The 22694-nt window shown below is 45.9% G+C and overlaps 1 protein-coding gene across 1 annotated transcript in view; it reads right to left on the bottom strand.

The window, feature by feature from the left end:
- Positions 1–7975: 7975 nt before the first annotated feature.
- The window catches only part of LOC121863165 (proteoglycan 4-like), a 39301-nt gene continuing 24582 nt past the window's right edge, over positions 7976–22694 (bottom strand). The window contains exons 2-3 of the mRNA XM_042361652.1: positions 8438–8865; positions 7976–8347 (exon numbers count right to left, since the gene is read on the bottom strand). Of these exons, the coding sequence (XP_042217586.1) occupies positions 7976–8347; positions 8438–8865 (800 nt within the window). The remainder of the gene's footprint in view (positions 8348–8437; positions 8866–22694) is intronic.

The following is a 22694-nucleotide window of genomic DNA, read 5'->3' as shown; positions in this document are numbered from 1 at the left end:
CATAAATTACTAGCAATTATGTTCATCCAGAGAGAGAGAGAGAGAGAGAGAGAAGAAGAAGAAGATGAAAAAACAGACAGACATGAACAGACAGACAGACGAACAGACAGACAGATGGAGAGAGAAAGGCAGATAAAGCGAAGAGATAAAGAAAGTAAAACAAACAGACAAGACAGACGAACCAAAGAGGCCAAACAACCAGCTGACGTAACTCCAAAGTGCAATTACGATTAATTGGGATCAAACAGGTTGGACAAACAAGGTGAGATGGCTTGTTTAAAACTACACGCGTAAACCACTTGACATTCTGAGCCCGGATTGGCCAGCGTGTAATTAAAGAGATGAGTGGCTAATGACTCTGTTGGTGTACTGTCTCGACTCCTCCCTGCTGGGGGGTCAGGGTGCTGGGCCGGATATTGACAGAAGTGCTGAGGTGGTGCTGGAGGCTGGATGTTGAGTGGTTCTGATGTGCTGAGGGAGAGCTGATGGTGCTGGGGAGGGAGGGAGGGAGGGAGGGAGGGAGAGGACTGTGTTGGAGAGAGAAGTGATGATGATGTTGGGGAGAGAGAGGGAGAGAGGGGGAGATGACAGTGTTGGAGAGGCGTACAGCATTCACCAGTCGCCATTCTCAGTATTAGCATCAAATGTGACTTCCAAAATACCATTGACTTTAATCTGGTTTTGTTCTTCATCAGTCGTTCTTGTGTCGACCATCTCCACCCACAACAAGAACGACTCTCATGAAATGTTTCTGCTTCCGGTGTTGTCCTTTGCTGTATGAATTATGTTCTAACCTCCAACGCTTACCATGGAGACTTACTTGGGTTCACATTTATAGCAGCATCGAGTCACACTTCCTTATACAAGTTACCGATTCCATTCCAATTCATACATCTTATACAATCGCCGACTGCTATATGATCACCGATTAGCGTCTAATCCCTTATTACGACAGTCACTAATTCCAATCAAATCCTCAGTTGTCATAATTACCATCTGTTGTTTCTATAACCCACCGTAACATTATCACCAATTCGTAACCACAACCCCCCCCCCCCTCCCAACCTTGTATCAGAGTACCTTCGTTATATAAACATATCTCCGGCCATCTCCATAACAACAACACCGATCCACACCAAGTCTCACCTCCCAACAACCGCCTCCTTTACAAGACCATCAAAATCCCACCTGCCATATCATATTCCCACCAAGACTGAGACCTTTTGCGATTACCAAACTGCACCTGGTATATAAGCCCATTGAGTTAATATTCCATCGCTATCCCGACACATCGCCTGCATCAAGAAAGAGCGATTCCTTAGTTTAGAAGAGCCCTAAGTCCCTCATAACCATAAGGGTGAAAGTCCTTAGTGGGTTCTATAAGCGGGTCGGTGTTATTGTTTGATTGGGGTTTAGCGTGTTGTTGAAGCCCGAGTGATAAATATGTTATGTGTGAGGGCTGTGAAAAGTTTGTCGAACGTGTGTGGTAGCTACTGAGGGCAGGGTGTGAGTTGACTGGTGACGACTCTTTGATGAACACGTGAGGGCGATACTACCCCCTTCAGGCCCCTCACCCCCTCTACCCCCCTGTCTCCCTTCTCTCCCTCTCCCTCCTCCTCCATTTCCTTGAGATAGAATGAGTTAATTGTCGATAGAGAAAAATAAAGACGCGATGTGAGAGATGTAAACAGAGGTATAGAAAGCAAAAGGATAGATAGATAGGGACAGGTAACAGAGACACAGACCGACAACCAGGCAGTTAAACAGACAAAGAGACAGATACATAGAGATAGAGAGATAAAGCTAGAGACCACCTCACACAGTGTACACCTCAAGACGTGATGTCCTTGTATATAACCTACTAAGTCCCACCCCCCTTCCTCCCTTCCTCGCACGCCTCCCTTCACCCTCCTCCTCCACCTCCTGTTTGAAACCCTTCTATGGCCTGGATTAAGACAATATATACTAACAGTCTGACACACACACACACACACACACACACACAGCCTTAATATTTTAAAAGACTTGCCATATAAGACTTTCAAGGTCTTAGTTGAGATAGTGTGTGTGTGTGTGTATGTGTGTGTGTGTTTGTGATCTGAGAGAGAGAGAGAGAGAGAGAGTATGTCTGTTTGTAAGTCTTAATTGAGAGATTTCTAGTATATAATATCACTTTCTATTTACAAAACTCATAAAGTTGTTATTTAGTTCGTTGATAAGTCAGATTCCTGTGGTTATTATTTGTGTGTGGTGTACCTGAAGGTAGAGTGTTGGGACCGCTTCACATTTAAACACCTCTTAATAACTCTCTCTATGAAGGAACTCTTATAGTCTATTATGAGTTTTTATTTTGGTTGGATGAGACATGGGAAGCCCCTCTGTCTGTTCGTCTGTATGTCTGTTTGTTCTGCTCTCTGTTCGTTCCTCTGAGTTGTAAACTAATGAGACGTCTGTGGTAGGATTTTGATGAAACCTTGTGTGTGTGTGTGTGTGTGTGTGTGTGTACATATATAAGTATCTACATAATAAGAACTGCTCACTACACGCACACTCAAGAACCTCCTCAGTATTACCTCTACAAAAATGAACAAGTATTACCTTTTGCGGTATTATTTGATCATCTGTCTCATCCGCTACAGTTTTTGTGGCTTCTAATCAACTTGGTGGAATGAATATTTAGATAACAGTGTAATAAGAACTCGTCATGGGCTGTTTAAAGTGTAATGGCCTCTTTTGATTACAGGCAGAAGAACTATGCCTTTTAAATTAGCCTCCAGTAATTTGGGGTAATGGAGAGAGAGAGAGAGAGAGAGAGTTCAGACAGATAAACAGACACAGACAGACAGAAACAAAGAGAGAGACAGACAGACAGACACAGACAGACAGATAGACAGACAAACAAAACAGAGAGAGACAGAGAGAGAGACGCAATCAGAATCATACAAGAAACAAAAAATGTCGTTAAAAATATACCGGGACTCGACCTTCCAGTATAAACGTTCACCAGCCAGTCAGTAATAAGATACAGTATTATAAAATATTGAATTAATCTCTTGAGTTAATTTTGTGTCGTAATTAATGCTAAGTGAACGTAACTAATTAAGGTATTGTCGAGTAATTAATTCTAAGTGAACGTAACTAATTATGGTATTGTCGAGTAATTGATGCTAAGTGAACGTAACTAATTAAGGTATTGTCGAGTCATTAATTCTAAGTGAACGTAACTAATTATGGTATTGTCGAGTAATTGATGCTAAGTGAACGTAATTAATTATGGTATTGTCAATTCAATTTCAATTTCAATTGTTTATTCCTTGATCGAGGAAGCGGGATCCTAGTGCTGTCACTAGGTACCCCTGTACAATGACACCAGAAGCATCTGGCAAGTGTGAAAAGTATATACAGTATAAATATTATAAAGGGGCTTACTAAAGCCTAAGGAAGGAAGGATATTCCTTTAACACATAATCAATGTTTTTTACAAAATATCTGGCCAGTATGGGGAGGATCATCGTGTCTCCGTCAGGGGGTCGTGGAGTGGTGGTCCAGCAGGCGTCACGGAAGCGTTGTGTGTGGGGACATCTTAGGAGGTAGTGGATGAGGGTGCAGCTGTCGGGTCTTCTGCATAATGCACAAGAGCGTTGCTCAGGGGATGCGGGGATACCAATCTCCCAAGCAAAGTCATACCCAATGATGATACGGGCAGCAATCACGTCCCCTTTCCGCGACCCTTTCCCGTAGACGTACGAGAGGTCAGGAAGTTTACGGAGGACATCGTACCAGGTGGGCGGGGAGTCCAGGGGGATGACTGCTTCCCGAGCTTCTCTCTGTTTGCGGCGAATTTGGGTCCTAATCTGTAAAAGTGTTCGAGGAACAATGGTGTTGTCGAGTAATTAATACTAAGATAATCTAACTAATTAAGATATATCCGGAACATAATTTTCTTAATGTTATTTTTAATTTATTTTCGTATTATAAGTGATTGGATATTGTATTCTCAGTAGGTGGCAGTCATTGAATTTTTCCTTATGTACTTAAATAAATAATCCACTATTTTGTATCCTAGATTATCATACAAGACGCGAATTATTATTATTATTTTTGTGGTAAGATAAGAAGTAATTATTAGTATTATTTTTGTTGTTGTTGTAAAGATAGAGTTAAGGTGTTTAATTATTAGGTGAAATAACTTAGGGGAGTGGGAGGGAATTTTTAAAACACACCTTTTCACATATACGTTGAGACACTGTTCGTTCATGCTAACAGAAATGATTGACAAAAAGGTTATGAAATTGACAAACGTGAACAATAAACCGATAGTCAATTATTTCTGTTAGCAAGAACGAACAGTTATTTTAGAATGTCATTCGATATGTGTTCTGTCATTCGGTTATGAAATGTCAAATAGGTACATAACAATGTCTCAACGTATATAAGAACATAAGAACATAAGAAAATAAGGAGTCTGCAATAGGCCGGTTGGCCTGTGCATGGCAGCTCCTGTCGAGGGTTACTACCACTCTCTATCATCCATGAATCTATCTAGCCTCCTTTTGAAACTTTCCAGAGTTCCCGCACTTACTACAAAGTTGCTAAGCTTGTTCCACTCGTCCACCACCCTATTTGTGAACCAGTTTCTTCCTATCTCCCTCCTAAACCTAAACTTATCCAACTTAAATCCGTTGCTTCGAGTCATATCCTGCTCGGATATTATAAGAACTTTATTGATTCCTTTCACCCACTTAAATACTTGTATCATATCTCCCCGCACTCTTCGTCTTTCTAGGGAATGCAAGTTAAGTTTCTTTAACCTATCCTGATATGGAAGGTTTCTAAGTCCCTGAATCATTTTTGTCATTCTTCGCTGCACCGACTCTAGTGAATTTATATCCATTCTATAATAGGGGCACCAGAACTGAACCGCATAATCGAGGTGCGGCCTGACTAGCGCAAGATATAGTTGCAATAAGACCTCTGCACTCTTGTTACTTACACTTCTAGATATAAAACCCAATACTCTGTTTGCCTTATTTCGAACATTAACGCACTGTTTTCTAGGCCGTAGGTCCGGGCTTACAAGTACCCCTAGGTCTCTTTCACAAGTCGACTTCTCTAGGTTGATGTTGTTCAGGCTGTATACATTATAAGTATTTGTTCTTCCAATATTAAGTACGCTGCACTTGCTGGTGTTGAATTTCATTTGCCATTTTTCAGACCACCCCTGCAGTTTATTTAGATCCTCCTGTAATGCATTTGCATCCTGCCCTGAATTAATTTGCCGCCCTATTTTGGTGTCATCCGCAAACTTGCTTATGTCACTGCTGATCCCAGTATCTAAATCGTTTATGTAGATTATGAACAAGAGTGGGCCTAGTACTGATCCCTGGGGAACCCCACTGGTTACACGGCCCCACTCAGATTTAACACCATCTACGCTGACCCTCTGCGTTCTATCGGTGAGCCATGATTTTATCCAATTTGAAACTTTCCCCTCGGTACCATGAGCCTTAATTTTTCTCAGAAGCCTCTGATGTGGTACTCTGTCAAATGCTTTGCTAAAGTCTAAGTATATGTGAAAGGTGTACTGTCAATGTTCTCTTCTCTTTATAACTGCTAAAAGGTTACTGAATATCGAAAACTACACGCTAAGGCCATCAGAAACAAGAGCGGGATTAATCAGCCAATTAGAGGATAGCGAGACATAACTAGAAGGTTGTTGTTTTGGTACTTGAAGATGACGTCACGAGTGGGCGGAGCATTGATGAGGTCACGATTCAGTCAATTTAGTTTGTTTGTGTTCTTCTCATCACACAGGGGCCAATTAAAACTCCACTCTTCATACTCTCTACCTCATGCTCTTTTCCTATTGGCTGAATGTTCGCGCGTTGTGTTCCTATTGGCTGAATGTTCGCGCGTTGTGTTCCTATTGGCTGAATGTTCGCGCGTTGTGTTCCTATTGGCTAAATGATCCTCTCAGTGCATTACTACACCGACAGATGGCGCAGGTAGATGATCTTTCCACACGTAAATAAATGAATAAATTACTGGTATTTTATGTAAACAAAACATATATATATATAATTTATGTAAACTGTAGGTCTACTTAACATAATTACTATAATGATAATAAGCCTAATTTATATAATATCATACTAAAATAATGATACAAATATGTTCTTAGAAAATCATACTTTACTCTATATTGTCCTAATTACTGTAGTCTGGATATAATATAATGTGTTTTTAATAATGAGGGTAATTAAGGTATTTTACTAATTTATTGCTAAGGTTCTAATGGATTGAAGTAATTAGTGGATACGGTGATTGGGTAGTGTTTAATTATCGTCATATTTGTCTTAATTAAATAATTTTTTTTAGTAATTTAATAATGTGAACTGATAATTATTGTTTATTAATTATATATCTCAGGTGTTGGGGGAGGGAGAGGATATTTTTTTTTCTCGTAAATTCCAATTATTATTATTTTTTTTTTTGTGTTTGTAAATTGTAAAGTCCAGGCTATTTTGTGATTATATACCTTTAGTTTTTCAAAGGCGTGAACGAGTTTTATAGTTCTGTCTGTCTGTCTGTCTGTCTGTGTCTGTCTGTCTACAGTAACAACAGCATCATTAAGATCTCCTGCAGCAGAAACAGACATTCACCTAACAGCAGCTATTGGCATCCAGTTCAGCAAGAGAGCACAGCAGGAACAGCATCATCATCCTGCAGTAGCACAGGAGGTTCAAGGGGTAGGGGGTGAGGAAGGTGGGGGAGGGCAGGGGGTGAGGAAGGTGGGGGGTGGGGGAAGAGAGGAGAGTGGGTGGGGTGTGAGGAAGGAGGGGACGGATTGGGTGGGGTGTGAGGAAGGAGGGGAGGGGAGGGGAGGGGAGGGGGTCGTGTCACCGGCGACCTCGACAAGGGGACTCTCGGGTTGCCGCCAGATGGGTGCTCGACCACAAGTCGTGCCGGCAGCCACCACCAGCTTCCTCCTCACCCACAATGAAACACTTGTGCCACCCTTCACGAGAACCCATCCTAACGTAACAACACTCCAAGAACTTCCTCCTGCAAATCAACAAATTTCCTCCAAACCTGCAGATTAATTTTGGTTTTTAGAGGAGAAAAATAAGGATAGAACTCGTCTTAAAAAATTATACGCGTGTTTTTAGAAAAGTTTTAAGCGTCTTAGTGTGAGGCAACAGCCGTGGTGGTCCCCGCGGGGTACCTGAGAGGGCCGGACCAGTAGCTGAAAGTAATTATTGCAAATCCTTAGGGCGGTCACGGAGGGTCGAGTTGGTGGTGGTGGCGCTGAAGGTGAGACTGCCATTCAGGTGTGTGTGGGGGAGGGGTGAGGAAGGAGGGAGATCCTGGGGGGGAGGGAGGTGTAAGATGAGGAACAGGTGGGGGGGATGAGGAGGATGGGAAGAGAAGAAGGAGGAGATAGTCATTCATGTTAAGAGAACGAGTGATCTGAGTAGAGATGCAATGAAAGAATGATGGGGGCAATGAACAGGAAGCAGAGGACTATAATAATTATATATTAGTAACATAAAAGAAGATCGAACAGTGAATGATGACTGAAAGAACGAAGAAGAGAAAAGAAACATTTTATGAGCATGTAAAGATAAATTTAACATGAATTTAATGACCAGATGATGCCGTAAGGGGACTGATGGAAGAGGATAATGTTATGTGAACGAGCAATGTCTAGAATGATCAGAACGACGACGACAGAGGTCAAGAGAGGGATGAAGGTGTCTCAGAGGCTACGTGCACAGTGGGTGTTGGTGTGCAGAGTGTCACAACAACACCCACTGGGAGGAGTGCTCATTCACACAGGCGACGATCAACCGGAGGGAATAATGATGAGTTCAGGTCTTACTCGGGTGTTGACGGGATGACCGGGTGCTTCTTTAGGTGCTGACGGGATGACCGGGTGCTTCTTTAGGTGCTGACGGGATGACCGGGTGCTTCTTTAGGTGTTGACGGGATGAAAGGTGTTGACGGGATGACCGGGTGCTTTAGGTGTGACAGGATGACTTTTTAGGTGTTGACGGATGACCGGGTGCTTTTTAGGTGTTGACGGATGTGAGGTTGACAGGATGACCGGGTGCTTCTTTGGTGCTGACGGGATGACCGGGGCTTCTTTAGGCGTTGACAGGATGTCCGGGGCTTCTTTAGGTGTTGACGGGATGACCGGGTGCTTCTTTAGGTGTTGACGGATGGGTGCTTCTTTAGGTGTTGACAGGATGTCTTTAGGTGCTGACGGATGACCGGGGCTTTTAGGCGTTGACAGGATGTCCGGGGGCTTTAGGTGTTGACGGATGACTGAGGGCTTCTTTAGGTGCTGACGATGATTGAGGGCTTTTTAGGTGCTGACGAATGACTGAGGGCTTTTTGTGCTCACGAATGATTGAGGGCTTCTTTCGGTGCTCACGAATGACTGAATGACTGAGGGCTTCTTTAGGTGCTCACGAATGACTGAGGGCTTCTTTCGGTGCTCACGAATGACTGAGGGCTTCTTTAGGTGCTCAATGACTGAGGGCTTCTTTTGGTGCTGATGACTGGGGGCTTTTAGATGCTCACGAATGACTGAGGGCTTCTTTAGGTGCTCACGAATGACTGAGGGCTTTTTAGGTGCTGACGAATGACTGAGGGCTTCTTTAGGTGTTGACTCAATGACTGAGGGCTTCTTTAGGTGCTCACGAATGACTGAGGGGGTGCTTGACTGGGGCTTTATAGGTGCTGACGAATGACTGAGGGCTTCTATAGGTGCTGACGAATGACTGAGGGCTTCTATAGGTGCTGACGAATGACTGAGGGCTTCTTTAGGTGCTGACGAATGACTGAGGGCTTTTTTAGGTGCTGACGGATGGACGAATCACAGACTAACGAGGTAAAAGACGACACAAAGAACGACTAGATGACCTCGATTGGACACGAAAGACAGCAAAAATGACGACCTCTTGAAGATATCAATCACATAGGTACTCTGGAGAAGCTCAACTACCAAATAACCTCTACAGGACGACTATTATGCAGACTACCCTTTCCACCACCACCACCAGAGAACGACAACCAAGAACGACTAAAAAAAAAGATCTGACTCGTGTGTAATACAGGGCATAAGAAGATACCACAAAACGACTAAAATAATTCCAAGACCCTCCACCTGAAAATCACATTGCTAGACGATCACCTTTGCAACACCAAGATTTTTTACTCCCTCTTGAGAATGACAACAAGAAGACAACAAAATTATCACCATCAAAGGAGGCTGGGAAGATGACCCCCCCCCCCACAACACTACCCACACGACGATGGACGCGCCACGACCTCGGAGAGAAGGAGGACCACGGTGTCAGACGATCCCCCACCCATCTTGCGACAACAGGCCTCGTAATATGCAAGTGGGTGGAGGCACGTATAGGTTGTGTGACGGGTTGATAATACACACCCAGCAACTCTCGCATCCTCTACGACTCATGTTGATGATATTGGTGATGGTGATCCAGGAAGTGGTGACTCCTTCGTCTTCTCTTTTTGTTGTGTTCTTCTTTTGTTTTCCTCCTCCTCCTCCTCCACTACCTTCTCCTCCTCCTCCTCCTCTTGCTGGTGCTGCCCTCTTCCTGCCCCCGTCCCAACATCCCACATCCCTCGCACTATCCTGCTGTCTCTCCCTCTCCCTCTCTCTCTCTCTCTCTCTCTCTCTCTCTCTCTCTCTCTCTCTCTCTCTCTCTCTCTCTCATCTTTCTCTCTCTCTCTCTCTGTCTCTCTCTCTCTCTCTCTCTCTCTCTCTCTCTCTCTCTCTCTCTCTCTCTCTCTCTCTCTCATCTCAAACTAATACAGAACCAATTGACCGTCTTAGTCCAATAACCAGTTAAATGTCATAATTCCGATGCAATAACTACCCTGAAAAATAATAACGGTATAACTACAAAAACCCGACAAGAATTAATTACTAATATTGGACGACGTTCTTTTATTTGACGTAACAGCAGAGTAACCGCTCTACAGTGTCAACAAACCCAACTAATAGCCCCAGAGTCGTTCCTTGACCACAGTACAGTTAAAACATCAACTCTTGTGTTTATCTTGTGTCCATTGGTTAATCTTTCCCTTCCTTCCTTCCTTTCTCCCTCCTCCTCCTCCTTTTCCTTATCCTCCTGCTCCTCCTCCTCCTGCTCCTCCTCCTCCTCCTCCTCCTCCTCCTCCTCTTCTTCCCATGGCACTTAGGTATTTTTTCCCGTATTTTTTGCAGATGAAAGAAAAAGACTTTCAGTAGCGGTACTGGTATGTTGAGCATCTGCAGTTGGAGATCTCTGGAGCGCTGGTTGGACTATATCGTGTGTTGTCGGGTCGATAGGTTAGGTTAGGTTAGGTTAGGTTAGGTTTTGTGTGCGTGTGTGTGGACGTTCGGTTATGGTGTGTACAAGAGGTTTTACTTTATTTTATGTGTCCATCCAGGGACCAGGGGACTAGAGGGTTTATTAAAGGGGTTTTATCAGTAGGCTTCACCAAGAGGCTTCATCAGAGGCTTCGTAAGGAAAGCTTCTGGAGCTTCATACAAGAGCTTCACCAAGAGGCTTCATCAATAAGCTTCACATCTGCCAACTCCCGGAACACATTAGGCAGATTGTGTCCTTCTGAACCTCGATAAATATTGAAGATTCGGTCAGTTCCCAGCGAGTAAAACCTTGAATAAATCACATATTCCAATACCCCGAAGCCTCGTAGCTGTCATCGAACTGGAAAAATGGACAAACAGTCATTCAAACACCCACGTACACACAAAACACCTACGGACAGTCATTACCAGTGTGTCGATGGGTTAAATAAATCACTCGACTCGTCATGTTTATGCATTTCAAAACAACTCTGATCCTTGAATCCAGAAACGAGTTTTACGGTGACTGTCTAACTCTATAACGTCTCCCAGAAAAATTTCCCTGCCTCCCTCCTTGCTTCTCTCCCTGCTTCCTGCCTCCTTTCCTCCCTGCCTGCCTCCTTCCCTGCCTCCTTTCCTCCCTCCTTCCCTGCTCCCTGTCTCCTTTCCTCCCTCCTTCCCTACTCCCTGCCTCCTTTCCTCCTTGCCTTCTTTCCTCCCTGCCTGCCTCCTTCCCTGCATCCTTTCCTCCCCTCCCCCTGCTCCCAGCCTCCTTCCTCCTGCCTGCCTCCTTCCCTGCATCCTTTCCTCCATGCTTGCCTCCTTCCCTGCTCCTTTCCTCCCTCCTTCCCTGCTCCTGCCTCCTTTCCTCCCTCCTTCCCCCCCCCTCCTTTCCTCCCTGCCTCCTTTCCTTCCCCTGCCTCCTTCCCTGCATCCTTTCCTCCCTCCTTCCCTGCTCCCAGCCTCCTTTCCTCCCTGCCTGCCTCCTTCCCTGCATCCTTTCCTCCATGTTGCCTCCTTCCTGCCTCCTTTCCTCCCCTCCCTGCCCCTGCTCCTTTCCTCCCTCCTTCCCTACTCCCTGCCTCCTTTCTCCCTCCCTCCTTCCTCCCTGCCTGCCTCCTTCCTGCCTCCTTTCCTCTCTCCTTCCCTGCTCCCAGCTCTTTTCCTCCCTCCCTCCCTGCTCCCAGCCTCTTTTCCTCCCCTCCTCCTGCTCCCTCCCTCCCTTCCTGCTCCCAGCCTCCTTTCCTCCCTCCCTCCCTCTCCCCCCTTCCCTCCCTGCTCCTCCTTCCTTCCCCTCCCTCCCCTCCCTCCCCTCCCCCCTCCCCTCACCATATGTATACTCATGAGATATTCACAAAAATAAAAATCTTGGAATATTTTTTCCCATGGACAGAAAAATCCTCACCCCCATTAATTGGTGTAGGAGAGTTTGCAGGTATGGTCAGTGGCTTAGAAGACCAGAAACAAAAAGAACATCACCTATCACGTAATACCTATCCACGTAATCTCACCTATCCACGTAATCATCACCTATCACGTAATCACCACCTATCCACGTAATCGTCACCCTATCACGTAATCACCACCTATCCACATATCATCACCTATCCACGTAATCCACTATCCCGTAATCACCACCTATCACGTAATCACCACCTATCACGTATCTTCCACGTAATCACCACCTATCCATAATCATCACCTATCACGTAATCACCACCTATCACGTAATCACCACCTATCCACGTAATCACCATATCACGTAATCACCACCTATCACATGTTACCACCTATCATAATCATCACCTATCCACGTAATCACCACCTATCACGTAATCACCTATCCACGTAATCACCACCTATATAATCACCACCTATCCCGTAATCACCACCTATCCATGTCACCACCTATCCACGTAATCACCACCTATACGTAATCACCACCCTATCCACGTAATCACCACCTATCCACGTAATCACCACCTATCCACGTAATCACCACCTATCCACGTAATCACCACCTATCCACGTAATCACCACCTATCCACGTAATCACCACCTATCCACGTAATCACCACCTATCCACGTAATCACCACCTATCCACGTAATCTTCCATAAACGGATGAAAACTCTACTAAATATCTCCTGAAGGTGATGAACGGCCTCAGAATATACAGACCGTAATGGCGTATGATGTGGCTCGCTGCCTTTCGTTACGTCATTGAGAACAAAAAATGAACCTTTATGACGATTCTAAACGGGATTATTTGTGTTTTTCTCTAGACGTGATCTTATACCATAAAGGGAATCAAACCTTAGAGTTCATGGTATAGCTCCTGAAGGTGGAGAACCCCCATCCATCCATTATTATAGCCTGACGGACGATGACGGTGGGTCGCTGTGCTTCACTGGGCTGGGAGAAGGAACTGAAGCTCGCTAACATCGTCTCCTCTTTGATAGCATTTCCAGGCGGGATTTTCAACGTGTGAGTGAACCTGTAGATTCTTCAAGGAGTGGAGGAGGCGTGAGCTGTTTTTGTTCATCCTGCTGTTACCTCCTGTCACACGCTCTTCCTCCTCCTCCTCCTCTATCTCCTCCTTCTCTTCCTCTTACTCCTCCTCCTCTTCCTCTTCCCTCTCCTCTTCCTCTCCTCCTCTTTTCTGTCTTGGCTTGCTCGTCTTCCTCTGTCTTTTATACGGTCTCTCTCTCTCTCTCTCTCTCTCTCTCTAATTCTCTGTGTGTTATTCTGTTATTCTTCCTCTCTTTCTTTCATTCATTCTCGATCTCCTCAGTATTTATTTTCTTAACACACACACACACACATTAGTACAGAGGTAGGGGAGGTGGGGGAGGAAGGGGAGTAGACTGGTGGGGATATGGAGGTGGGGAGGGAGAGTGACAGGTTCATTCATCTGCAGTGCTACTCTGGTGGTGGAAGGGATGAGAGGGATGGGGGATGAGGGGAGATGGTGGAGAGGGAGGATGAGAGGGATGGTTGAGGGAAGGAGAGGGTTGAAGGTACTCTGCAGAAGATAATTATAAATATAAACTCTGTGTGTGTGTGTGTGACGTAAATTTCTCTGAACTATCTTAACTATATACTCTCAACACAAAACTCCCCCCCTCCCCTCTCCCCTCCCTCCCCTCTCCCCCTCCCTCCCCCATCCCCCTCCCCCCCACCCCCCCTCCCCCCACCCCTCATCCCTCACCCCCCTTTAGCTCGTAACTTATCGCCGCAAGAATGTTCCTTTCATTCACGGGAGTTTAACAGACCTCTTTATCTTAACATATTTATACCCCTAGTAACTTATTTTTCCTCCCATTAAACATTCACATAATAACTTAAATCGTGATACAATACGTCGAAAAACATTAAAAAATATATAAAAAATTACCTCTTAAAATTACGTATAAAAACACCACGAAATAAAAATAATGAAAAATAAGTCAAATTAGAATACTTTTTTTTTAAGTAAATGTCAAAATATATGTATCAGGTTATTCAGCACATGTATATAAAACAGGGTTGTGTTAAGGTTGTAGGTTGTTAGGTTGTAGAGAGGTGGTGACGAGGTGGTGGTGGGGAGGGAGAGAGTGAGGGGAAGGGGGAGAGAGAGATGCAACACACTAATACACTGATGTGGTAAATGATACAGAGTTTACTGTTACTTGTACTGTCCAGACCTGTTCTTATGGTGTGTGTGTGTGTGTGTGTGTGTGTGTGTGTGTGTGTGTGTGTGTGTGTGTGTGTGTGTGTGTGTGTGTGAAGTAAAAATAAAAACAAAATGGGAAAAAGTTGAAAAAAGATATCAATTAAAGAAGACAGACAGACAGACAGACAGACAGTTGCCTGGTAATTGCTAGTTCATAATTCACTCCAGTAATGTTGGTATCACAAGGTGGAGAATGTGGGTAGGTACATATTGTACCCATCCATAATCACCTCCACCCTCACCATAACCCCCTCCACCCCTCACCATAACACCCTCCACCCCTCACTATAACCCCTCCACCCTCCTCACCCCTCCCCCTCACCATAACCCCTCCCCCCTCACCATAACCCCTCCACCCCTCACCATAACACCTCCACCCCTCACCACCCCTCCACCCCTCACTATAACCCCTCACCTCACGATAACCCCCTCCCCCTCACACCCTACCCCTCCCCTCACCCTACCCCTCCCCCTCACACCAACACCCCCACCCCCTCACTATAACCCCTCCACCCCTCACTCCCCCTCCACCCCTCACCACTAACCCCTCCCCTCACTACCCCTCCGCCCTCACCCCTCCCCTCCCCCTCCTTCCCACCCCTCACTATAACCCCCCTCCACCTCACCCCACCAACCCCTCCCCCTCACCATAAACCCCTCCCTCTCCTGTGACCCTCGCCCTCACCATAACCCCTCCACCTTCACCACTAACACCCCTCCCCCTCACCATAAACCCCTCCACCCCTCTTCAACCCCTCCACCCCTCTTCACCAACACCCCTCCACCCCTCACTATAACCCCTCCCACCCTCACCATAACCCCCTCCACCCTCACCACCAACCCCTCCACCCCTCACTATAACCCCCTCCCCCCTCCCATACACCTCCCTCCCCATAACCCCCTCCACCTCATCCTTCCCCTCCACCCCTCACCATAACCCCCTCCACCCTCACCATACCCCTCCACCCCTCACCTACCCCTCCCCCTCCCTACCCCTCCCCTCCCACCCTACCCCTCCACCCCTCACCCCTAACCCCCCTCCACCCCCTCACCATAACACCCCTCCCCATCACCATAACCCCTCCACCCCTCATCATACCCCTCCACCCCTCACTATAACCCCTCCACCCCTCACCACCCCTCCACCCCTCACTACCCCTCCGCCCCTCACCATAACACCCCTCCCCCCTCACCATAACACCCCTCCCTCTCTCCTAACCCCTCCACCCCTCACCATAACCCCTCCACCCCTCACCATTACCCCTCCCTCTCACCTAACCCCCTCCACCCCTCACCATAACATCCTCCCCCTCACCAACACCTCCCCTCACCTATAACCCCTCCCCTCCTATAACCCCTCCCCTCCCCTACCCCTCACCCCTCACCATAACCCCCTCCACCCCTCACCTACACCCCTGCCCCTCACCATAACACCCTCCCCCTCACTATAACCCCTCCCCTCTACCCCTCCACCCCTCACCATAACCCCTCCCACCCCTCACCATAACCCCTGCCCCTCACCATAACACCCCTCCCTCTCCCTACCCCTCCGCCCCTCACACAAACCCCTCTCATGAAGTTGCAACAAATTCCTACATCAACTTAACGTGTTCACATTTCGTTGAGTAACTCCAAGTGGACATTATAAACATTATGTGTCGAGACATAAGAGCATCACATCTCCATAAACACATCACACTTGAACGCTCGGTCGTGTTTACATCCTTAAATATATTACCAAAACCTCTATATTTTAAATCCGCTTCTGCATCGCCCCTGAAAAATAAATATAAACTTTTTTCGTATTAGTGTCAGAAGCCATGTTGATACGATTAGGTAGATTTTCATAGGTTTAAATACCTTATACAGTATTATCTTGGTACTACATGAAGGGGATACGATCTCACTTCTGTGGACTCTAGGGAGGTTTAAGTCATACTAATGTGTTACTTATATTGGGGAAAAGAATGTGATATATACACGGTATATGTATTGTATATAGAAGGAATATACTTAGAATAATATATATATATATATATATATATATATATATATATATATATATATATATATATATATATATATATATATATATAAATATAAATATAAATATAAATATAAATTTTTCTATGCTATATCTTGAGGCAATGGAAAAGAAGATTTGTAATAATAATAATAATAATAATAATAATAATAATAATAATAATATTAATAATATACCACTACAAACAAACAACTACTACGACTACAACTACTTTTTTTTTTTTCGTGGCCTCAGCCTCCCCAATAGCACACCTTCGCACCATTTATTTACCTAAATATTAAATATCCTAATACATAATAAGCTATCCTATCTGTGTTAAATTGAGCCGCAGATCTATGCGGCATTCAGTGACTGTAGCCTCATAGTCAATATCTGCAGCAGTTGTCGGGTAGGGGCAGAAGCTCTCTGTTCCCTGAAGGAGCAGCAAAGCCGACCGAAGGAGAGAGAAGGACAGTCGACATCTCATCCAGGCTGTAACATAACTTCTGGGCTGCTGCTTCTGTTCAGAGATCAACTCCGCGAGTCTGGCGTAGAAACATCTTGCACTTGGGCCCATCCCACAGAGGTTGTGAACACTAGAGGTGAAGCTGCCTTGATCAATGTTCTGAATTCTCTCCCCATACGCCTTCTCTTGTCGTTCTCGTTCCTCCTATGTGCAGCATCGAGAGCTAGGTTACGGTGACAAGCGGCCATGGGATCAAAAATCCTGATGTCGAAGAAAGCTCGCTGTCCCCGCGTCCAGAATCCTCGAGCACTGACGTCCACACGGGCTTCGTTAGATGTGTTTGAAGTCCTGTGTTGGAAGATCTCACCATCCAGTGGAAGGAGGGTCGGTTCTACCATGACGTCCCGGCAGATTTCCTTCAACATATTTGCTGTGAGATCCCTTACCTCGTCATGCCTCATGCATATGAAGCCCCCCTTCTTGCAGACCATGGCGTGATCGCCCAATAGCCACACCTTCGCCACCATTTTATTACCTTAAATTCAAATATCCTAATACATAAGTAGCTATCCTATCTGTGTTGAGTTAGGTACTACCACTACTAGTACTGCTACTACTACAACAACAATAACTACTACGACCACCTATAATAATATATAATACACACACACACACACACACACACACACACACACACATACTCCCAACACACACACACACACACACACATCTCCCAACACACACACACACACACACACATCTCCTCAACACACACACACACACACTCTAACACACACACACACACACACACACCTTCAGACCACCACCCCAAAAAAGTTACACCAATGGTTTTAACAAATTAACTCAGCCAAAATTAGTGTCGCTGCTACGGCTTTTATAACGGGGTCGTTGTTATACTAGGCACGTTCATGTACTCCTTAATACGAGTGGATATATCTGTGTACGGACGTCTGGGTAGAGCTGTACGGTCATTACTGTGGCTGAATCTTTGATGTGTGTGTGTGTGTGTGTGTGTGTGTGTGTGTGTTGAGTATGTGTGAAGGTAGTGTGTGTGTGTGTGTGTGTGTGTGTGTGTGTGTGTGTGTTGGGAGTATGTGTGAAGGTAGTTGTGTGTGTGTGTGTGTGTGTGTGTAATAATAAATAATAATAATAATAATAGAAACGTTTTATTAATAGAGTTGCAGCCGGTGTGTGTTTATATATCAACTATTGTATTGGTATGTATATATATATATATATATATATATATATATATATATATATATATATATATATATATATATATATATATATACAAGTAAATCACTGTAGGTGCGGTGATCTAGGTATATCTATATATCTATATATATATATATATATATATATATATATATATATATATATATATATATATATATATATATATATACAACATGTATTTAACACCACGTCAAGAAGCATTTTAAACGGTCGAAATTGATGGGGTGATGAATCTTACTTTAAGTGAACACACACACACACACACACACACACACACACACACATAAACTAGACTTAAGTGTATCAACAAACCACTACGACAATCTACAAACTACAGTATACTAAGCTTATGTAGAGTATATTGGTCACTACATCAAGAGGAGTTATAGAGTTGCTGGGGGTTGACGGGGTGATGAGTCTTGGTTTATGTGGGTGAGTGTGACGGTGGGAGTGTGTTAGGCAGGACGAAGGCTGACGACTGTCAAGTGTGTGTGTCCAGGTGTGTCGTGACCTTTGGTGAGGTGAGGTTAGAGTGGTGGGTGGAGTTGGTGGGTTAAGTGGGTTAGAGGTGGGTTAGGTGGGTTAGGGTGGAGTGGTAAGGTGGAGTTAGAGATTTTGGGTGGGTTAGAGTGAGTTAGGTGAGTTAGAGGACGTTTGGGTGGTTTGGGTTGGTTAGAGTGGGTTAAGGTGGGTTGGGAATGAGTTAGTGGGTTGGGTGTTAGAGTGGGTTTGGGTTGGGTTAGAGTGGGTTAGAGTGGGTTAGGGTGGGTTTGGGTGGTTAGGTTCGGTTAGGTTAAGCCAAAACATCACACACACACACACACACACACACACACACACACACACACCTGTACACTTGTTATCCTTCTGTGAGACAACCTAAACTAACAACACCGGAGTCCACTTGGTGCCTCTAATTAGTCAACCACCATCACCCCTCCTCCCCCTGTCCCACACCCCTCCTTTATCCTTCCTACCCCTTCCCCACACCCCTCTCCCCTACACCCCTCTATCCCCTCCTACACCCCCATCAATTATCCCACAAGTTCCACTCACCAACATATAAATATACCTGTCCACTTACACGCCTAAGTGCCTGCTTAACCACTGGCCAAGTTGACGTGGTTACTGGCTTATCTCTGCTTGGTGATGGACGTGCTGCCTCCCTGCTTGCTGCTCCTGCTGTCTAGACCCAACACCTGAGACAAATGGGGAGGGTTTTTTTTATTGGGGGAAGACGTGTGTGTGTGTGTGTTGTGTGTGAGAGAGAGAGAGAGGAGGGATGAGAGAAAAAGAGAGACAGAGAGTGAATGGGAGGTGGGATGAGAAAGGTAAGTAGTGTATAACATATAACATAACATAACATAACATAACGTATCAGATAAGAGAAAGATATATTTTAAGTATAATCATAAAATAGAAAATTAACCTTTATATTTTGTATTCATCTATGTTGTATTTGGCGTTATCTGAAGTGCCCGTCTCTTACCGCGCCGTCTTGTTTGTCATGTAGAGAGACTCAGGTTTACGTCTGCGTGTCGACAATATGGAGAATCAACTTAATCATATTTCTTTCGTCATATAAAAAAAATTGGAAATATATCACTCGTTAATTAAAAAAAAAAGTCGTTAAATATTGAAAACCAAAACACCTGCAGAGAGTACTACAAGTCCTCAAATTCCAGGAAAAATCGTATATTCTCGTGAAAATTCGTAACTTTTTTACTTCCGCCGGGAGCCCTAAATGTCGTTCCTTGTGCCCCTCTTGCCTGGATCTGGCAGACAAAACACGGCAGAAGAGCGTCGAGAGAAGATGACCTCCAGGAGATTCCGATTCCACACACCAACACCATAACATCCTATAAGAGGGACGGAACGAGGGAAGAAGGGATCGAGATTGCAAGGGATCGAGATTGCATTTGTTTTTCATTAAGAGATTCTGTCGTTTATTGTGTCTTATGATTCTACTCTATTGACGTCAGAAAAATATTACGAGAATTTTATTATTTCTAAAGTAATAAAGAGATAGAGAGACTTAAAAGTGCTTATACCTGTGAGTTAATTAATGCGATATGAACAACAAATACTTCAAGTTAACATCAGTGGATTAATTAGCACAACTAGCAAGACAGGACCCTTACAAAAAACAAGTGACAGTTACCTCACCTAACAAACGCAGTACTTTAGTGAATTATTGAACACATTGAGTAAACATTTACATTTTTGATAAGTTAACGTCAACCAGTGAACTATTAACGCCAGAAATATTACCACGAAATACAAGACCTAAACTTTTATACCTATCAGTAATATTCTTCTTTAGTGTTTTTGTTTTGTAGTATAATTATCTTTTATCAATCAACAAACACAAATAACAAGAGACAAAAAATAGTGGAGGTACAAAAAAAAGAGAGCTAATTAGACGAGTAATTGAGATAAATAGACAGATATATATATAACACCACCACCACCACCACCACCACCACCACCACCACCAGCCCAACACCACCACTGCTGCCACCACCACCACCACCGCCACCACCACCACCACCGCCGCCGAGAGAGAGAATGGGATGACAGAGAGTGGAGAGAGACAGAGAGTGAGTGTATCTGACTGTGAGTGTATCTGACTGTGAGTGTATCTGACTGTGAGTGTAGCTGACTGAAAAAGAGCGTATAACCGTATTTAACTGTATTTAAGATCAGTTCATGAAGAGAATGTGACTGTGACAGTATGTTAACTGACCCTGACTGTTGGGGAGGGGTGGTGACCTGTCTACCACGAGGAACTGGTTAGACGGGCGATGACCTGTCTACCACGAGGACCTGGTTAGGGGGGTGACCTGTCTACCACGAGGACCTGTTAGATGGGGTGACCTGTCTACCATGGAGGACCTTGTTAGACGGGGGTGACCTGTCTACCACGAGGACCTGGTTAGATGGGGTGACCTGTCTACCATGGAGGACCTTGTTAGACGGGGTGACCTGTCTACCACGAGGACCTGGTTAGACGGGGTGACCTGTCTACCACGACCTGTTAGACGGGGTGACCTGTCTACCACGAGGACTGGTTAGACGGGGTGACCTGTCTACCACGAGACCTGGTGACGGGGTGACTTGTCTACCACGAGGACCGTCGGGTGACCTGTACCACGAGACCTGGTTAGACGGGGGTGACCTGTCACCACGAGACCTGGTTAGACGGGGTGACCTGTCTACCACGAGGACCTGGTTAGATGGGGTGACCTGTCTACCATGGAGAGGACCTTGTTAGACGGGGGTGACCTGTCTACCACGAGGACCTGGTTAGACTGGGGTGACCTGTCTACCACGAGGACCTGGTTAGATCGGGGTGACCTGTCCACCACGAGGACCTGGTTAGACGGGGGTGACCTGTCTACCACGAGACCTGGTTAGACGGGGGTGACCTGTCCACGAGACCTGGTTAGACGGGGGTGACCTGTCTACCACGAGGACCTGGTTAGACGGGGGTGACCTGTCTACCACGAGGACCTGGTTAGACGGGGTGACCTGTCTACCACGAGGACCTGGTTAGACGGGGCTGACCTTCTACCACCAGGACCTGGTTAGACGGGGTGACCTGTCTACCACGAGGACCTGGTTAGACGGGGTATGTCACCAAGAGGACCTGGTTAGACGGGTGGTGACCTGTCTACCATGGAGGACCTGGTGAGACGGGGTGACCTGTCTACCACGAGGACCTGGTTAGACGGGGCTGACCTGTCTACCACCAGGACTTGGTTAGACGGGGTGACCTGTCTACCAAGAGGACCTGGTTAGACGGGGGTGACCTGTCACCACGAGGACCTGGTTAGATCGGGGTGACCTGTCTACCACGAGGACCTGGTTAGACGGGGTGACCTGTCACCACGAGGACCTGGTTAGACGGGGTGACATGTCTACCACGAGGACCTGTTAGACGGGGGTGACCTGTCTACCACGAGGACCTGGTTAGATGGGGGTGGCTTGTCTACCACGAGGACCTTGTTAGACGGGTGTGACCTGTCTACCACGAGGACCTGGTTAGACGGGGGTGACCTGTCTACCACGAGGACCTGGTTAGACGGGGTGACCTGTCTACCACCAGGACCTGGTTAGACTGGTGTGACCTGTCTACCACGAGGACCTGGTTAGACGGGGTGACCTGTTCACCACGAGGACCTGGTTAGACGGGGGTGACCTGTCTACCACGAGGACCTGGTTAGATGGGGGTGACCTGTCTACCACGAGGACCTGGTTAGACGGGGTGACCTGTCTACCACGAGGACCTGGTTAGACGGGGGTGACCTGTCTACCACGAGGACCTGGTTAGAGGGGTGACCTGTCTACCACGAGGACCTGGTTAGACGGGGGTGACCTGTCTACCACGAGGACCTTGTTAGATGGGGATGACCTGTCTACCAAGAGGACCTGGTTAGACGGGGATGACCTGTCTACCACGAGGACCTTGTTAGACGGGGGTGACCTGTCTACCACGAGGACCTTGTTAGGATGGGGGTGACCTGTCTACCATGGAGGACCTGGTTAGACGGGGGTGACCTGTGTACCACGAGGACCTGGTTAGACGGGGATGACCTGTCTACCACGAGACCTTGTTAGACGGGGTGACCTGTCTACCACTAGAACCTGGTTAGACGGGGGTGACCTGTCTACCAAGAGGACCTGGTTAGACGGGGTGACCTGTCTACCACGAGGACCTGGTTAGACGGGGTGACCTGTCTACCACGAGGACCTGGTGAACGGGGTGACCTGTCGAGTTATCACTTCCTAAAACATTCAAGCTTTGGGGAAATAAAAAGAAGGTTTGTACATCCTGTTTCTTA

Source organism: Homarus americanus, unplaced genomic scaffold, assembly GCF_018991925.1.
Source record: "Homarus americanus isolate GMGI-L3 unplaced genomic scaffold, GMGI_Hamer_2.0 scaffold16558, whole genome shotgun sequence".
NCBI classification, from domain to species: Eukaryota; Metazoa; Arthropoda; class Malacostraca; order Decapoda; family Nephropidae; genus Homarus; species Homarus americanus.
Note: the sequence above shows the minus strand (reverse complement) of the source record. Positions and strands in the feature narration are given on the sequence as shown.